This window comes from Coregonus lavaretus (genome assembly GCF_964263955.1).
Source record: "Coregonus lavaretus genome assembly, chromosome: 24".
Lineage (NCBI taxonomy): Eukaryota > Metazoa > Chordata > Actinopteri > Salmoniformes > Salmonidae > Coregonus > Coregonus lavaretus.
Genome location: NC_140011.1, coordinates 35,140,813 through 35,160,438, shown reverse-complemented (window position 1 = coordinate 35,160,438; position 19,626 = coordinate 35,140,813). Strand labels below are relative to the sequence as shown.

General features: G+C 41.0%; 1 protein-coding gene across 1 annotated transcript; it reads right to left on the bottom strand.

Annotated features, from left to right (window-relative positions):
- Positions 1-3,578: 3,578 nt before the first annotated feature.
- On the bottom strand, positions 3,579-18,533 carry napaa (N-ethylmaleimide-sensitive factor attachment protein, alpha a). Its single transcript, XM_084140575.1, has 11 exons — positions 18,361-18,533; positions 10,080-10,162; positions 9,875-9,991; positions 8,144-8,190; positions 7,916-7,993; positions 7,566-7,586; positions 5,754-5,840; positions 4,443-4,547; positions 4,287-4,355; positions 4,063-4,113; positions 3,579-3,970 (listed from the first exon to the last, which is right to left on the bottom strand). The coding sequence occupies exons 1-11, from the start codon at positions 18,453-18,455 to the stop codon at positions 3,869-3,871; spliced, it is 855 nt and encodes a 284-aa protein (XP_083996701.1). The 5' UTR covers positions 18,456-18,533; the 3' UTR covers positions 3,579-3,868.
- Between the last annotated feature and the right edge of the window lie 1,093 nt (positions 18,534-19,626).

The following is a 19,626-nucleotide window of genomic DNA, read 5'->3' as shown; positions in this document are numbered from 1 at the left end:
GTGTTTTGTTCTTTACATATTGATAGCCCGAGTCGTTCAAGGAATTCGGGACATGGGTGACTAGTTAACGTTAGTTTGGCTCTCTTTGTGTTCGTGCCGTGAAAGGAGGGGTTCTTCTTTGTCTGAAAGCAATGGCTAGCTAGTTTGCTAACTATCCTAGCTAACTAACTGGCTGAATAAGTTGACGACGGACTCGCTCAAGCTGTCGGGACTAACCCACAACGTTAGACACGGACACGAACGATCTGCTTGCGTGTTGATACACTGGTGGTTTGTTGTGGCTGAGTATTGGCGCTAAACCGTGTTGTTGGAGACCGGCATGCTAGCTGGCTGCGGCGTCTTATGACGAGGTGCCCGGACGTTTTTCACGGAATAATACTGCACCTAGTTAGCTAGCTGAATAAACTAAGTTAGTCTATTCCTAGAAAACATTGAACCGCTGTAGTTTACAACAATTATAGTTTCTGAGGTGGAAGTTGGGAGAGTTATATTTGGGAGTTGTGGTGAGGGAGGCCCCGCTCTCTCCTTTCCCAGATGTTTAGTTCATTTCATTCCGATCTCCTCTGCATTATTATAGCCATCTGCTGCAGCCTGTCAACTATGCCTCTGCCTATCCCTGTTCTCTCCTCTCCGCACAGGCTACACAAACGCCTCACACCGCGTGGCTGCTGCCTCTCTAACCTGGTGGTCCCTGCACGCACGACCCACGTGGAGTTCCAGGTCTCAGGCAGCCTCTGGAACTGCCGTTCTGCTGCCAACAAGGCAGAGTTCATCTCAGCCTATACTACCCTCCAGTCCCTCGACTTCTTGGCGCTGACGGAAACATGGATTACCACTGAAAACACTGCTACTCCTGCTGCTCTCTCCTCGTCTGACCATGTGTTCTCGCATACCCCGAGAGCATCTGGTCAGCGGGGTGGTGGCACAGGAATCCTCATCTCTCCCAAGTGGACATTCTCAATTTTTCCCCTGACCCATCTGTCTATCTCCTCATTGCGTTCATCCACCTCTGGCCTGCTGGCTCCCCTACCTCTGCGGAAGCATAGTTCCCGCTCAGCCCAGTCAAAACTGTTCGCTGCTCTGGCACCCCAATGGTGGAACAAGCTCCCTCACGACGCCAGGACAGCGGAGTCACTCACCACCTTCCGGAGACATTTGAAACCCCACCTCTTTAAGGAATACCTGGGATAGGATAAAGTAATCCTTCTAGCCCCCCCCCCCCCCCAAAAAAAAAAAAAAAACATTGTAAAGTGGTTATCCCACTGGCTATAAGGTGAATGCACCTATTTGTAAGTCGCTCTGGATAAGAGCGTCTGCTAAATGACGTAAATGTAAATGTAAGTCTGGTTCATCCTTGGGAGCAATTTCCAAATGCCTGAAGGTACCACGTTCATCTGTACAAACAATAGTATGCAAATATAAACACCATGAGACCACGCAGCCGTCATACCGCTCAGGAAGGAGACGCGTTCTGTCTCCTAGAGATGAACGTACTTTGGTGCGAAAAGTGCAAATCAATCCCAAAACAACAGCAAAGGACCTGGAGGAAACAGGTACAAAAGTATCTAGATCCACAGTAAAACAAGTCCTATATCGACATAACCTGAAAGGCCGCTCAGCAAGGAAGAAGCCACTGCTCCAAAACCGCCATAAAAAAGCCAGACTACGGTTAGCAACTGCACATGGGAACAAAGATCATACTTTTTGGAGAAATGTCCTCTGGTCTGATGAAACAAAAATAGAACTGTTTGGCCATAATGACCATCGTTATGTTTGGAGGAAAAAGGGGGTTGCTTGCAAGCCGAAGAACACCATCCCAACCGTGAAGCACGGGGGTGGCAGCATCATGCTGTGGGGGTGCTTTGCTGCAGGAGGGACTGGTGCACTTCACAAAATAGATGGCATCATGAGGAAGGAAAATTATGTGGATATATTGAGTTAAAGCTTGGTCGCAAAGTTAAAGCTTGGTCGCAAATGGGTCTTCCAAATGGACAATGACTCCAATCATACGTCCAAAGTTGTGGCAAAATGGCTTACGGACAACAAAGTCAAGGTATTGGAGTGGCCATCACAAAGCCCTGACCTCAATCCTATAGAACATTTGTGGGCAGAACTGAAAAAGCGTGTGCGAGCAAGGAGGCCTACAAAGCTGACTCAGTTACACCAGCTCTGTCAGGAGGAATGGGCCAAAATTCACCCAACTTATTGTGGGAAGCTTGTGGAAGGCTACACGAAACGTTTGACCCAAGATAAACAATTTAAAGGCAATGCTACCAAATACTAATTGAGTGTATGTAAACTTCTGACCCACTGTGATGAAAGAAATAAAAGCTGAAATAAATCATTCTCTCTACTATTATTCTGACATTTCACATTCTTAAAATAAAGTGGTGATCCTAACTGACCTAAGACAGGGAATTTTTACTAGGATTAAATGTCAGGAATTGTGAAAAACTGAGTTTAAATGTATTCGGCTAAGGTGTATGTAAACTTCCGACTTCAACTGTATCTTGCATTACTCATCTCATATGTGTATATACTGTATTCTATAATATTCTACTGTATCTTAGTCCATGCCGCTCTGTCATTGCGCGTCCATATATGTATATGTTCTTAATTCCATTCCTTACTTAGTTTGTGGGTATTGGGTATATGTTGTGAAATTGTTAGATATTACTTGTTAGATATTACTACACTGTCGGAGCTAGAAGCACAAGCATTTCGCTACACCAGCAATAACATCTGCTAAACACGGGTATGTGACAAATAAAATTTGATTAGATTTTTGTGTACTTTAATGCACATGTAAAACGTGTTACCTCTTATTAATCAAGCCATAAGAGAATAATTGTTTATAATTTAAAACCAAATGTTTAATCAAGATGGGAAATAAATAAAACATGGGAAAGTGCGAGATTGCAATAGACCACCACCTTTAAGTACATGGACAGGTTAATCCATGGAATCATTCTAGTTCTGCCCATAGCACTGAGGTAATCCAGCTCCCTGTGTGGGAATGTAAACAGATTTCCTTTGGAATGACAACATCAAAATATTATCTATAGTATAATAATTTTAAAAAATTCAACATGTTCACAGTTCAGAGATCAATCAATAATGATTAAAAGGGAAATGGCTGCTAGTAGACCCACTGAAATAATTAATCTCTTCAACAGAGTTGGAAAAATATCTTCCATCTCTTACTATGTCTTAATCCAATATAAAATGCCCAACTAAAACATATTTCGCAGATGAGACTTTGCTATTGGGTAACACTCCAGCAGCATAATTGAGCAATGACCAATATACTTAAAAGTAGAAGCCTCAATTTATGACTGAAACACTTTTTAATTAACTAACCAGTTTATGACAGATACTGTATGTTCTAGAAGCATATAATGTTGCCTCTGGAAATGTCCAGGTCAGAAATGACCTAAAACCATTAGCACTTAAGAGAGTGAGGTGGAGTTACTATGACAGAAAACAACACAACAGAAATAAACTACAACAAAGATATTATCAGGTTTTATCCACCTCAATTGGATGGGCTAGTAGCTAGTAGGCTACACTTCCTTCTTTATCTACCTGGTGCTATTCTTCACAGGTTTTAGCCAGTAGTTCATCTTTGGGGTCTGGGCCAGGACCCTTATTGCTTGACAACACATCACACAGATTGATAAGTGGATAGACAGTTATGAAACACTAATTTAAAGCGTTCAATGCCTGGTGATTAAAGGATGACACCACCCAGAGAGAAAAATGGAAGATTGGTAAGTTATTCAGGAATGTGACGTGATATATAGTGGTAAAGTTCCAGGAGTAGTGAGAGAGATGATGATTAGTTCTGATGGATTATTAGAGGTGCGGATTAGCGAAGGTCGCTCTCGTCATCCTGTATTTGTTTCTTTATCCTCAGTAACATAGTAGTGTTCCACTGATCCAATCTTGGGATGGAGTCAAAGTCCTTCACCTGTTAAGAGAAGGAGAACTGGTTTAATGGACAAACATAATTTGAACATTTCATTCTGTCATCACGGAATGGCAAGTATAAGAAAAACCTACCGCATCAGTGAATGCATCAACATCCTGTTCCTCATATGCATCTAGAAGTTTCTGTTAAAATAAGCATAAGACATGTATTGTATACAGTCACAATACAACACTCAGGAAATGGCATGTTTTCTTTTTGGTTTCTACTACAAATAACCATAAATGTTATATTCAGTATCCACTCAGATAAAAAGCCCTTTAAAGAGCTGTTTAACTTTGAAACACAATAGACTTACCCTAACCAGTTTGCATTCTCTAGCGTCTGAGAAGGCTGGAAACATATCCTCATATCTCTGTACAGACAGCTGTTGGTAGACAAGAGATAAGAACAAAGTCAAAACTAGTTTATAGAGGCAAAGTGTTGATGTATGTATACGGAAATAAAGACTCACCCTTGCATTAAGCATGTCCACACAGAAGTGACAAAGAGCTGCTTTGAAGAAGTGGTCTGTAGCACCATACTTCAACAGGACGCTGTCCATTGCATATGTTCCAATCTGGGAATTACACAAAACAAACTCATAATAAGTTAATTGGGAAAGCCCACTAAAGCAGTTCATTGGTAATTTAATCACCATAATATACAGTGCATTCGGAAAGTATTCAGACCCCTTGACTTTTTCCACATTTTGTTACGTTACAGCCTTATTCTAAAATGGATTAAAAATATATATACATTAATCAATCTACACACAACATCCCATAATGACAAAGCAAAAACAGTTATATTTTTATTTTGTTGCAAATGTATACAAATATTTTTTTTAAACTGAAATATGGTGCCAGGTTTCCTCCAGACGTGACGCTTGGCATTCAGGCCAGGTTTCCTCCAGACGTGACGCTTGGCATTCAGGCCAAAGAGTTCAATCTTGGTTTCATCAGATCAGAGAATCTTGTTTCTCATGGTCTGAGAGTCCTTTAGGTGCCTTTTGGTAAACTCCAAGCGGGCTGTCATGTGCCTTTTTCTGAGGAGTTGCTTCCGTCTGGCCACTCTACCATAAAGGCCTGATTGGTGGAGTGCTGCAGAGATGGTTGTCCTTCTGGAAGGTTCTCCCATCTCCACAGAGGAACTTTGGAGCTCTGTCAGAGTCACCATTGGGTTCTTGGTCACCTCCCTGACCAAGGCCCTTCTCCCCCGATTGCTCAGTTTGGCCGGGCGGCCAGCTCTAGGAAGAGTCTTGGTGGTTTCAAACTTCTTCCATTTAAGAATGATGGAGGCCACTGTGTTCTTCGGGACCTTCAATGCTGCAGAAATATTTTGGCACCCTTCCCCAGATCTGTGCCTCGACACACTCCTGTCTCGGAGCTCTACGGACAATTCCTTTGACCTCATGGCTTGGTTTTTGCTCTGACATGTACTGTCAACTGTGGGACCTTATATAGACAGGTGTGTGCCTTTCCAAATCATGTCCAATCATGACGCCAATCAAGTTGTAGAAACATCTCAAGGATGATCAATGGAAACAGGATGCACCTGAGCTCAATTTCGAGTCTAATAGCAAAGGGTCTGAATACTTATGTAAATAAGGTATTTCTAAAAACCTGTTTTCACTTTGTTATTATGGGGTATTGTGTGTAGATTGATGAGGGGGAAAAACGATTTAATACATTTTAGAATAAGGCTGTAACGTAACAAAATGTGGAAAAAGTCACAAAGGGGTCTGAATACTTTCTGAATACACTGTACATGAGTAAATACACACCTGTTCATAAATGTCAATGGCTTTCTGGTACTGTTCCAGTTGGGCAGCGTAGGTGGCCACTTTCAGAAGGCATTTACAGTGGGGGAAAAAAGTATTTAGTCAGCCACCAATTGTGCAAGTTCTCCCACTTAAAAAGATGAGAGAGGCCTGTAATTTTCATCATAGGTACACGTCAACTATGACAGACAAATTGAGAAAAAAAATCCAGAAAATCACATTGTAGGATTTTTAATGAATTTATTTGCAAATTATGGTGGAAAATAAGTATTTGGTCACCTACAAACAAGCAAGATTTCTGGCTCTCACAGACCTGTAACTTCTTCTTTAAGAGGCTCCTCTGTCCTCCACTCGTTACCTGTATTAATGGCACCTGTTTGAACTTGTTATCAGTACAAAAGACACCTGTCCACAACCTCAAACAGTCACACTCCAAACTCCACTATGGCCAAGACCAAAGAGCTGTCAAAGGACACCAGAAATTAAATTGTAGACCTGCACCAGGCTGGGAAGACTGAATCTGCAATAGGTAAGCAGCTTGGTTTGAAGAAATCAACTGTGGGAGCAATTATTAGTAAAGGGAAGACATACAAGACCACTGATAATCTCCCTCGATCTGGGGCTCCACGCAAGATCTCACCCCGTGGGGTCAAAATGATCACAAGAACGGTGAGCAAAAATCCCAGAACCACACGGGGGGACCTAGTGAATGACCTGCAGAGAGCTGGGACCAAAGTAACAAAGCCTACCATCAGTAACACACTACGCCGCCAGGGACTCAAATCCTGCAGTGCCTGACGTGTCCCCCTGCTTAAGCCAGTACATGTCCAGGCCCGTCTGAAGTTTGCTAGAGTGCATTTGGATGATCCAGAAGAGGATTGGGAGAATGTCATATGGTCAGATGAAACCAAAATATAACTTTTTGGTAAAAACTCAACTCGTCGTGTTTGGAGGACAAAGAATGCTGAGTTGCATCCAAAGAACACCATACCTACTATGAAGCATGGGGGTGGAAACATCATGCTTTGGGGCTGTTTTTCTGCAAAGGGACCAGGACGACTGATCTGTGTAAAGGAAAGAATGAATGGGGCCATGTATCGTGAGATTTTGAGTGAAAACCTCCTTCCATCAGCAAGGGCATTGAAGATGAAACGTGGCTGGGTCTTTCAGCATGACAATGATCCCAAACACACCGCCCGGGCAACGAAGGAGTGGCTTCGTAAGAAGCATTTCAAGGTCCTGGAGTGGCCTAGCCAGTCTCCAGATCTCAACCCCATAGAAAATCTTTGGAGGGAGTTGAAAGTCCGTGTTGCCCAGCGACAGCCCCAAAACATCACTGCTCTAGAGGAGATCTGCATGGAGGAATGGGCCAAAATACCAGCAACAGTGTGTGAAAACCTTGTGAAGACTTACAGAAAACGTTTGACCTGTGTCATTGCCAACAAAGGGTATATAACAAAGTATTGAGAAACTTTTGTTATTGACCAAATACTTATTTTCCACCATAATTTGCAAATAAATTCATTAAAAATCCTACAATGTGATTTTCTGGATTTTTTTCCCTCATTTTGTCTGTCATAGTTGACGTGTACCTATGATGAAAATTACAGGCCTCTCTCATCTTTTTAAGTGGGAGAACTTGCACAATTGGTGGCTGACTAAATACTTTTTTTCCTCACTGTATTTGCAGCACTACAATTAGATTGAGCAGAAAATAATCAGTTCAAAAGACATTCACACAAGAGAAATGTATGAAAAGTGGGATGGAATACACCCGTAAATCCCATAAGGGATTATGCCTGAACGTTGAAATACCTGTTCATAGTGACCAATGGCCTGTGGATTAAAAAGTCACATTTACTTGTCATGGCCTCTCATTGATATCAAAGGCTGAAATATGTGCGAAAGATAATTGACAAATAATAATGGCGCCGGAGGAGATGGTTGCCGTTTTACGGACGTCTAACCAATTGTGCTATTATGTGTGTTTCTTCGCGTTATTTGTAACTTATTTTGTACATAATGTTTCTGTTGGTTAAGGGCTTGTAAGTAAGCATTTCACTGTTGTATTCGGCGCATGTGACAAATAACACTTGATTTGATATCTATGAAAAACAGTACATTACATGATACCACACTCTATAAGGCTCTTATGAGTGACTGACCTTATCAAGGTCTAATAGCTCACTCTCGTAGATCTCAGCAATAGATATGTGGTGTTTGGCTGCAATGGTGAAACGGCCCTGCAGACAAGAAGAGGTGAAATAATCATCAACACACCATACAACTAGTGCTCCTAAACACTAGGCACAATTGTCTATCATTGAGCAGGCTTGAGATTTACTTATTTATTATACTGTGTAGTGAATGCAGAAATACTCCCAGCTTCTCACCATGTTTGTGTAAATTTCAATGGCTTGGTTCAGGCAGTTGATGGCCTCTGTGTGGAGATGAAAAGTACATTAAATTAGAATCACACAGTTACATTCTAATAGGGCATACACTGTGGCAAACATTGTTCAACCCTTGAGGATATAACAACATGTACAGTTAAAGTCAGAAGTTTACATACACCTTAGCCAAATATATTTAAACTCAGTTTTTCACAATTCCTGATATTTAATCCTAGTAAAAATTCCCTGTTTTAGGTCAGTTAGGATCACCACTTTATTTTAAGAATGTGAAATGTCAGAATAATAGTAGAGAGAATTATTTCTTTCAGCTTTTATTTCTTTCATCACATTCCCAGTGGGTCAGAAGTTTACATACACTCAATTAGTATTTGGTAGCATTGCCTTTAAATTGTTTAACTTGGGTCAAACGTTTCGGGTAGCCTTCCACAAGCTTCCCACATTAAGTTGGGTGAATTTTGGCCCATTCCTCCTGACAGAGCTGGTGTAACTGAGTCAGCTTTGTAGGCCTCCTTGCTCGCACACGCTTTTTCAGTTCTGCCCACAAATGTTCTATAGGATTGAGGTCAGGGCTTTGTGATGGCCACTCCAATACCTTGACTTTGTTGTCCTTAAGCCATTTTGCCACAACTTTGGAAGTATGCTTGGGGTCATTGTCCATTTGGAAGACCCATGCCATCTATTTTGTGAAGTGCACCAGCCCCTCCTGCAGCAAAGCACCCCCACAGCATGATGCTGCCACCCCGTGCTTCACGGTTGGGATGGTGTTCTTTTTTTCCTCCAAACATAACGATGGTCATTATGGCCAAACAGTTCTATTTTTGTTTCATCAGACCAGAGGACATTTCTCCAAAATGTACGATCTTTGTCCCCATGTGCAGTTACAAACCGTAGTCTGGCTTTTTTATGGCGGTTTTGGAGCAGTGGCTTCTTCCTTGCTGAGCGGCCTTTCAGGTTATGTCGATATAGGACTCGTTTTACTGTGGATATAGATACTTTTGTACCTGTTTCCTCCAGCATCTTCACAAGGTCCTTTTGCTGTTGTTCTGGGATTGATTTGCACTTTTCGCACCAAAGTACGTTCATCTCTAGGAGACAGAATGCGTCTCCTTCCTGAGCGGTATGACGGCTGCGTGGTCCCATGGTGTTTATACTTGCGTACTATTGTTTGTACAGATGAACGTGGTACCTTCAGGCGTTTGGAAATTGCTCCCAAGGATGAACCAGACTTGTGGAGGTCTACCATTTTTTTCTGAGGTCTTGGCTGATTTATTTTGATTTTCCCATGATGTCAAGCAAAGAGGCACTGAGTTTGAAGGTAGGCCTTGAAATACATCCACAGGTCCACCTCCAATTGACTCAAATGATGTCAATTAGCCTATCAGAAGCTTCTAAAGCCATGACATCATTTTCTGGAATTTTCCAAGCTGTTTAAAGGCACAGTCAACTTAGTGTATGTAAACTTCTGACCCACTGGAATTGTGATATAGTGAATTATAAGTGAAATAATCTGTCTGTAAACAATTGTTGGAAAAATTACTTGTGTCATGCACAAAGTAGATGTCCTAGTGGTTGAAAAACGACTTTTAATGACTCCAACCTAAGTGTATGTAAACTTCTGACTTCAACTGTGTAATGTCTGTTCCATAACCCCTATAATGTTGATAATACAACTGTAAACTTTTTCAGAGAGTAAAGTAAAATGGGATGTACCTTGTGGGTCCGCTTTTTTGAACGCATTGCCTGCATCAAGGAAATTGATGGCTCCATCAAGTTTGTTGTCCATCTGCAGATGAAGGTGTGCTGCTTGAGAGAATGCGTTGCCAGCAGCTGGAACAAAAAATGAACCAAGGTATTATGTTGGTTACACTCCACACACCCCTTGCCGTTCTAAATGTCCACTATAACCAAATCTTACCACTCCAATTTTTGGCCATTTTGAACATGTTTGCTGCCCTCACATACATGTCACAGGCTTCCTCATACTTGCGGGATGAACCTCTGGAGAAAAATACAGAAAATGTTATTTAGACCAAATACTACATATCAATATCAAAACATGTTTTTCATGACAACGAAGGAACAAGGCAAAAAGAAGTTGCTGATATTAATTTTTCCATCTAATTGGTAACAGATTTTCATGCAAATATTCTAAAATCCGCAATATGCCCATTTTCCCACCAGGGATGTTTCCATCAAATTGACTTGTTGCATATAAAAGGCTGTGCGTGATGACGTAGTGCACATAAAATATATTTTGCTGTTAAATTCCCATGTACTGAATAAAAAATACAAGTTAAATGGGTTTCCAAAAAATTTTGCGTTATATAGCGAGTGTGGTTCTAACCAACAGCGCTGTTGGCTAGAGTGCACATATAGCCTACATGATGAGATTATTATTATGGACAAAAGAGCAAGATTATTTTTATTTGTCAAATGGCAGCCAAACATCGATCATCACGTTACCAGAATAAGACCTTGATAGCGCTGTTGGCTAGAGCGCACGTGACAATAAAAAAAAAGGTGAGAAAACCATCAGTAGAGTTGAAAATGCGATGGAAACCCATTTAACTTGTATTTTTTCGTCGGTACATGGGAATTTTATATATATATATATTTATTTATTGGTACTTTTTACCCCTTTTTCTCCCCAAATCCAATTTGATGGAAATATCTCTGGTGGGAAAATGTTGTGGTCCTCTGTAGCTCAATTGGTAGAGCATGGCGCTTGTAATGCCAGGGTAGTGGGTTCGATCCCCGGGACCATCCATACGTAAAAATGTATGCACACATGACTGTAAGACGCTTTGGATAAAAGTGTCTGCTAAATGGCATATTATAAAATGCATATTCAGTTTTTATGCAGATTTTAGAATAGTAGCAAGAAAATCTGTTGCCAATTGGATGGAAACAACGTTTATGATTAAGAACGTGGAGGGGGTATTTTGATATTTTATTAGGATCCCCATTAGCTGTTGCAAAAGCAGCAGCTACTCTTCCTGGGGTCCACACAAAACATGACATAATACAGAACATTAATAGACAAGAACAGCTCAAGGACAGAACTACATAAAACATTTTTAAAGGCACACGTAGCCTACATATCAATACATACACACAAACTATCTAGGTCAAATAGGGGAGACGCGTTGTGCCATGAGGTGTTGCTTTATCAGTTTTTTGAAACCAGGTTTGCTGTTTATTTGAGCAATATGAGATGGAACGGAGTTCCATGCAATAATGCCTCTATATAATACTATACACTTTCTTGAATTTGTTCTGGATTTGGGGACCGTGAAAAGACCCCTGGCGGCATGTCTGGTGGGGTAAGTGTGTGTGTCAGAGCTGTGTGTAAGTTGACTATGCAAAATATTTGGGATTTTCAACACATTAATGTTTCTTATAAAAAGAAGAAGTGATGCAGTCAGTCTCGCCTCAACTCTTAGCCAAGAGAGACTGGCATGCATAGTATTTATATCAGCCCTCTGATTACAATGAAGAGCATGATGTGCCGCTCTGTTTTGGGCCAGCTGCAGCTTAACTAGGTATTTCCTTGCAGCACTGGACCACACAACTGTACAATAATCAAGATTAGACAAAACTAGAGCCTGCAGAACTTGCTTTTTGAAGTGTGGTGTCAAAAAAGCAGAGCATCTCTTTATTACGGACAGACCTCTCCCCATCTTTACAACCATTGAATCTATATGTTTTGACCATGATAGTTTACAATCTAAGGTAACACCAAGTAATTTAGTCTCCTCAACTTGTTCAACAGCCACACCATTCATTACCAGATTCAGCTGAGGTCTAAAACTTATGGAATGATTTGTACCAAATACAATGCTCTTAGTTTTAGAGATGTTCAGGACCAGTTTATTAGTGGCCACCCATTCCAAAACAGACTGCAAGTTTTTGTTAAAGGTTTCAGTGACTTCATTAGCTGTGGTTGCTGATGCGTATATGGTTGAATCATCAGCATACATGGACACACATGCTTTGTTTAATGCCAGTGGCAGGTCATTGGTACAAATAGAAAAGAGTAGAGGGCCTAGAGAGCTGCCCTGTGGTACACCACACTTTACATGTTTGACATTAGAGAAGCTCCCATTAAAGAAAACCCTTTGCGTTCTATTAGATAGATAACTCTGAATCCACAATATGGCAGAGGTTGAAAAGCCATAACACATACGTTTTTTCAACAACAGGTTATGGTCAATAATATCAAAGGCTGCACTGAAATCTAACAGTCCAGCTCCCACAATCTTTCAACCAATCATCAGTAATTTGTGTCAGTGCAGTACATGTTGAGTGCCCTTCTCTTTAAGCATGCTGAAAGTATGGTGTTAATTTGTTTACAGAGAAATAGCATTGTATTTGTTCAAACACAATTCTTTCCAACAGTTTGCTAAGAGCTGGCAGTAAGCTTATAGGTCTGTTGTTAGAACCAGTAAAGGCCGCTTTACCATTCCTGGGTAGCTGAATTACTTTGGCTTACCTCCAGACCTGAGGACAAAGACTTTTCTCAAGCCTCAAATTAAAGATATGACAGATAGGAGTGGCTATAGAGTCAGCTACCATCCTCAGTAGCTTTCCATCTAAGTTGTCAATGCCAGGAGGTTTGTCATTATTGATCGATAACAATAATTTGTCCACCTGTCCCACACTAACTTTACAAAATTCAAACTTGCAATGCTTTTCTTTCATTATTTGTTTTTTTATGCATGAATACGATAGCTCACTGTTCATTGTTGGCAATTCCTGCCTAAGTTTGTCCACTTTGCCTATTAAGTAATCATTAAAATAATTGGCAACATCAAATGGTTTTGTGATGAATAAGCCATCTGATTCGATGAAAGATGGAGTTGAATTTGTCTTTCTGCCCATAATTTCATTTAAAGTACTCCAAAGTTGTTGTTTTTTTTCATCATTCTTTATATCATTGATCTTGGCTTCATAATACAGTTTTTTCTTCTTTTTGTTGAGTTTAGTCACATAATTTCTCAATTTGCAGTAAGTCAACCAGTCAGATGTGCAGCCAGACTTATTAGCCACTCCTTTTGCCCCATCTCTTTCAACCATACAGTTTTTCAATTCCTCATCAATCCATGGAGCCTTAACAGTTCTAACAGTTAGTTTCCTAACAGGTGCATGTTTATCAATAATTGGAAGAAGCAATTTCATAAATTACTCAAGTGCAGCGTCTGGATGCTCCTTATTAATCACATCAGACCAACAAATATGTTTTGCATCATCCACATACGAGTACAGCAAAATATTTTGTATGATCTCTTATACACTATTGTAGGTCCAGCTGTTGGAACTTTGGCTTTCCTGGATATAGCCACTATATTGTGATCACTGCATCCAATGGGTACGGATACAGCTTTAGAACAAAGTTCTACAGTATTAGTAAAAATGTGATTGATACATGTGGATGATCTTGTTCCTGTAGTGTTTGTAAACACCCTGGTAGGTTGATTAATAACATGAACCAGATTACAGGCACTGGTTACAGTAAGAAGCTTCCTCTTGAGCAGACAGCTTGATGAAAACCAGTCAGGTCCCCAAGAAAGTAGACCTCTCTGTTTACATCACATACACTATCAAGCATTTCACACATATTATTTAGATACTGACTGTTCGCACTTGGTGGCCTATAGCAACACCCCAAAACAAAACGCTTTAGATGTGGCAAATGTACCTGCAACCACAACACTTCAATAACACTTGACATAAGATCTTCTCTAAGCATTACAGGGATATGGCTCTGAATATATACAGCAACACCTCCCCCATAAGCATTTCTGTCTCTTCTATAGATGTTATATTCTTGTATTGCTACTGCTGTATCATCAAATGAATTATCTAAGTGATTCTCAGAAATGCCTAATATATGAATGTTATCTGATGTTAGCAAGTTATTGATTTCATTAACCTTATTTCTAAGGCTACGTATATTAATATGGGCTATTTTCAGCCCTTTCCTGGGTAGCTTATCAGAGATAGACGTAATACTGAAAAGAGCAAACAAAGCAAGATAAAAAAATATACATTCAGCAGTCCATTAATCAATTTGTGTGTGTGTGCTGCGGGGTTGAAGCTACGAACCAATTGGCTTGGCTCTCTCATCCCTTCCAGGCTTCTGGGAGGGACGACAATGAGCCTGTCAAAGCGGATGTAACAATGTCCCCACGCGCTCTGGCAGCTTTCATGGCTGGGATAAGTTCTTTCCTCTTCTGGCGTACGTTCAGGATAGTCCTCGTTGAGATAGATATAAGTTCCTCTCAAGTTCTTGGCTCTTTCCAGAACAGCTACCTTGTCCTTGAACATCAGGAACTTGACCACTATCGGCCTGGGCCTGTCACCTGGGCCGGTGGTGGGTTTTCCAGTCCTGTGGGCGCGCTCCACTTCAATCTTCCTGTGGTCCATCTTCAATTTCTCAGAGATAATTTCCCTCACTTTGTCCTCAGACTCTGTCCAGGTCTCGTGGAGATTCTGCAATTCCATCCACAACCATGTTGTTATTCCTTGATATGCTGCTAGCTAGCAGCTAGACTAACTGCAACGCCAAATTGCTCCTCAGACCCGTTCCTGGTCGGCAGGATCACTGTACATGTCCTTGGTCAGCAGGATCACTGGACAGAGACTAGCAATCCCAGCAACTGATGCCAACTGTGTCGCGGGATCCAAACTAAAAAGTTAGCTAGCTACTAAGTACTTCCCAATACACTTTCAAAACAACAAACTTTTCAAAACAACAAATCCGAGCCCTTCCTCATTCCACGTTCAACAAGTGACGCAATAGAGGAACTTTTTTTTTTTTTCACCTTTATTTAACCAGGTAAACCAGTAGAGAACAAGTTCTCATTTACAACTGCTGTCACGCTCTGGCTCCGGGACTCTGTATGTTGAGCCAGGGTGTGTTCGTTTCTTTGTGTTCTGTTTCTTGGTTGGGTTGTTCTAGGTTGTTGTGTTTCTTTGTTTGAGTGACTCCCAATCAGAGGTAACGAGTGTCAGCTGTTGGCTCGTTGTCTCTGATTGGGAGCCATATTTAAACTGTCTGTTTTCACCTTGTGTTTGTGGGTTTTTGTTCCTTGTCAGTCATTGTCACTGTGGACTTCAAAAATCGTTATTTGTTTTGTTGTTTCGTGTTTCGCTTTAATTAAATAAAGCATCATGTTCGTGCAACACGCTGCGCTTTGGTCTACTCCTTTCCAAGACGTTCGTGACAACTGCGACCTGGCCAAGATAAAGCAAAGCAGTGCGATAAAAACAACAACACAGAGTTACATATGGGGTAAAACAAAACAAAGTCAAAAATACAACAGAAATACATATATATACAGTGTGTGCAAATGTAGCAAGTTATGGAGGTAAGGCAATAAATAGGCTATAGTGCAAAATAATTATAATTAGTATTAACACTGGAATGATAGATGTGCAAGAGATGATGTGCAAATAGAGATACTGGGGTACAAATGAGCAAAATAAATAACAATATAGGGATGAGGTAGTTGGGCGGGCTAATTTCAGATGGGCTGTGTACAGGTGCAGTGATCGGTAAGGTGCTCTGACAACTGATGCTTAAAGTTAGTGAGGGAGATAAGTGTCTCCAGCTTCAGAGATTTTTGCAATTTGTTCCAGTCATTGGCAGCAGAGAACTGGAAGGAATGGCGGCCAAAGGAGGTGTTGGCTTTGGGGATGACCAGTGAGATATACCTGCTGGAGCGCAGACTACGGGTGGGTGTTGCTATGGTGACCAATGAGCTAAGATAAGGCGGGGATTTGCCTAGCAGTGATTTATAGATGGCCTGGAGCCAGTGGGTTTGGCGACGAATATGTAGTGAGGACCAGCCAACAAGAGCGTACAGGTCACAGTGGTGGGTAGTATATGGGGCTTTGGAGACAAAACGGATGGCACTGTGATAGATTACATCCAATTTGCTGAGTAGAGTGTTGGAGGCTATTTTGTAAATGACATCGCCGAAGTCAAGGATCGGTAGGATAGTCAGTTTTACTAGGGCATGTTTGGCAGCATGAGTGAAGGAGGCTTTGTTGCGAAATAGGAAACCGATTCTAGATTTAACTTTGGATTGGAGATTCTTAATGTGAGTCTGGAAGGAGAGTTTACAGTCTAACCAGACACCTAGATATTTGTAGTTGTCCACATACTCTAGGTCAGACCCGTCGAGAGTAGTGATTCTAGTCGGGTGGGCGGGTGCAAGCAGCGTTCGGTTGAAGAGCATGCATTTAGTTTTACTAGTGTTTAAGAGCAGTTGGAGGCTACTGAAGGAGTGTTGTATGGCATTGAAGCTCGTTTGGAGGTTTGTTAACACAGTGTCCAATGAAGGGCCAGATGTATACAAAATGGTGTCGTCTGCGTAGAGGTGGATCTGAGAGTCACCAGCAGCAAGAGCGACGTCATTGATATACACAGAGAAAAGAGTCGGCCCAAGAATTGAACCCTGTGGCACCCCCATAGAGACTGCCATAGGTCCAGACAACAGGCCCTCCGATTTGACACATTGAACTCTATCTGAGAAGTAGTTGGTGAACCAGGCGAGGCAGTCATTTGAGAAACCAAGGCTATTTAGTCTGCCAATAAGAATGCGGTGGTCTGACTGTACAGTAACCCAACAAATTATGGGATATTCTCGATATTTGAACTTTCCTTGCAATCAATTTCAAATCCTTTTTGTAATATGAAATGTAAATGTGATGTATTGTATTGATGCTAATTTCCTCTTTTGATTCCAAAAACTAGTGAAATATATAGGAAATAAAATAAAATCATAATAATAATAATATATAAGTAGACATAACTATGGAATAAAGACAATACAAAAAGAGAAGCAACAAAGAAGAGATGATGCAAAACAACTGTCTGTAACTCATGAAACAGAAAATAAATAGAGATATGTTGTTGTTTTCATTATCTTGTTTTTTTTGGGGGGGCGGGGTATGCAAAACGGAGTTGGCTAAACCACAAAACAGATGGAGCCAGCAAAGTGATATGACAATGCTGTCAGTAGACCACAGATGAGGACTGAGCACGCCCCCATTCTCATCGACGGGGCTGTAGTGGAACAGGTTGAGAGCTTCAAGTTCCTTGGTGTCCACATCACCAACAAACTATCATGGTCCAAACACACCAAGACAGTCGTGAAGAGGGCACGACAAAGCCTATTCCCCCTCAGGAGACTGAAAAGATTTGGCATGGGTCCTCAGATCCTCAAAAAATTATACAGCTGCACCATCGAGAGCATCCTGACTGGTTGCATCACCGCCTGGTATGGCAACTGCTTGGCCTCCGACCGCAAGGCACTACAGAGGGTAGTGCGTACGGCCCAGTACATCACTGGGGCCAAGCTTCCTGCCATCCAGGACCTCTATACCAGGCGGTGTCAGAGGAAGGCCCTCAAAATTGTCAAAGACTCCAGCCACCCTAGTCATAGACTGTTCTCTCTGCTACCGCACGGCAAGCGGTACCGGAGTGCCAAGTCTAGGTCCAAAAGACTTCTCAACAGCTTCTACCCCCAAGCCATAAGACTCCTGAACAGCTAATCATGGCTACCCGGACTATTTGCACTGCCCCCCCACCCCATCCTTTTTACGTTGCTGCTACTCTGTTAATTATTTATGCATAGTCACTTTAACTCTACCCACATGTACATATTACTTCAACTACCTCAACTAGCCGGTGTCCCCGCACATTGACTCTGCACCGGTACCCCCCTGTATATATAGCCTCCCTACTGTTATTTTATTTTACTTCTGCTCTTTTTTTTTCAACACTTTTTTTGTTGTTGTTTTATTTTTACTTTCTTTGTTAAAAATAAATGCACTGTTGGTTAAGGGCTGTAAGTAAGCATTTCACTGTAATGTCTGCACCTGTTGTATTCGGCGCATGTGACCAATAACATTTGATTTGATTTGATTTGAATAAGGAATCTGAGTAGACCGGGGGTAACCATTTGGTGTGTGACATAGCTAGTTAGTTAACCTTATCGCCACGGCACATAACGTATAGCTAACGTTATTATTTTAGTGGGTTTTATTGTGTTTTGCAGCTACATACTTTCATGTTAAAATACATTTATGGGATGCTGGGGATCTGAACTAGTAGTTAACGTTAGCTAATACAAAACAACTACGCTAACGATAGCTATCAAAGGTTAGCTAGGCTAGTTTGCGCATACCCCAACAATGTCCCAAATCCTCGTGAGGATTTCATCTTTTTATCAGCCTCAGCCATGAGAGTCAAAGCCTCCTTCTCTTTCGCGGAATTATCCATATTTTTTAAACAAATTATTATTCGTGAGCTCTGAAAATCGTACGTGGTATCGAGGACTGCAGAACACAGTAAACTGTATTTATGTTTAGCTACGCGGCACGTCACACTGAAAACAGGAAGTGTAAAATCAGGTGATCAGTAATAAAAACACGTGGTGGTATGGTACTTCTGTGAGACATTGTAGCAAAGATTATCTATAATTTCGGAAACATTTGCGTCATTGCACGTATCACCGAAACATTACTACTAACAATGGAAGGCTATCAACCACTCAAAGGAAGTTTATATGGAAGTTTTGGCTTTAAATTGGATGCTAAAGGAATCTTAACAGACAAAAGCATAGTTTACTGTTTCCATTGCGAACAGAGTTTTTCCTACCATCGCAGCAAAACAAGCTTGCAATACCATTTGCGAAAAAAACATCCTCTTGTCACTAAAGCTAAACCTAGTGATGATGGAGAGTCAGACTCGGAAATCACAGGTATTTTTGCATGATCATATGCATTCATTTGGCCATAATTGTATTTGGTTATTTAAAAGTTTTTCTCGTTTTTCTGAGCGCATGCACTTTTGACCATAACCCAAAGTCTTTGATCAGTTCCTGTTCAAAGGTCTCTCTCTAGTTTGATAGAGATGGCTTTATTTTGAAACTACGGGCGCCGTAATTTTATGAAGGTATTCTGATGGGGTTCCGATTTTTTAATTTTTTATTATCAAATTATTCTGGACTAGAGATAATTAGTAGTTGGATATGGTCGTTAATCTCAGGTGAAAGATACCGTTATCAAAGATCAATGGACCCTAGTCTAAATTGATAGACAGCCCAGGAGCTAAGGGACCTCAAACTCCTTTGTGGTGAAAATATTTAATACATCTTGAGATCCTTATTCATGTTTTGAGAGAAAAGGAAATCTCAATGCATGCCAAACATGATAGCGTATCATACAATTAGTGCATGTTTTCTGTGCCCTTTTTAATGAGTTGTTGTTATTGCTGAGGTAGTTAAATGGCAATTATTTTTCTACATCTTAATACAGGACAGCTATGTAACAAGTCACAGATTGATTTAACATTGAACAAAGGTGTATTTATCTTGCATTCCAGTGATCTCTGACAACTCTAACATGGATTTCCGAGGGTACCCCTTGTCCAGCAGTTTGGGCCCAAATTT

Bases quoted from the DNA above. Each gene is read 5' to 3' on its own strand.
- napaa (XM_084140575.1), bottom strand. From the start codon at position 18,455: ATGGATAATTCCGCGAAAGAGAAGGAGGCTTTGACTCTCATGGCTGAG. The intron at 9,992-10,079 runs GTAAGATTTGGT...TTTTTGTTCCAG, and splicing joins AATGGCCAAAAATTGGAGTG to CTGCTGGCAACGCATTCTCT. The intron at 3,971-4,062 runs GTAGGTTTTTCT...TTCTCTTAACAG, and splicing joins TTGATGCATTCACTGATGCG to GTGAAGGACTTTGACTCCAT.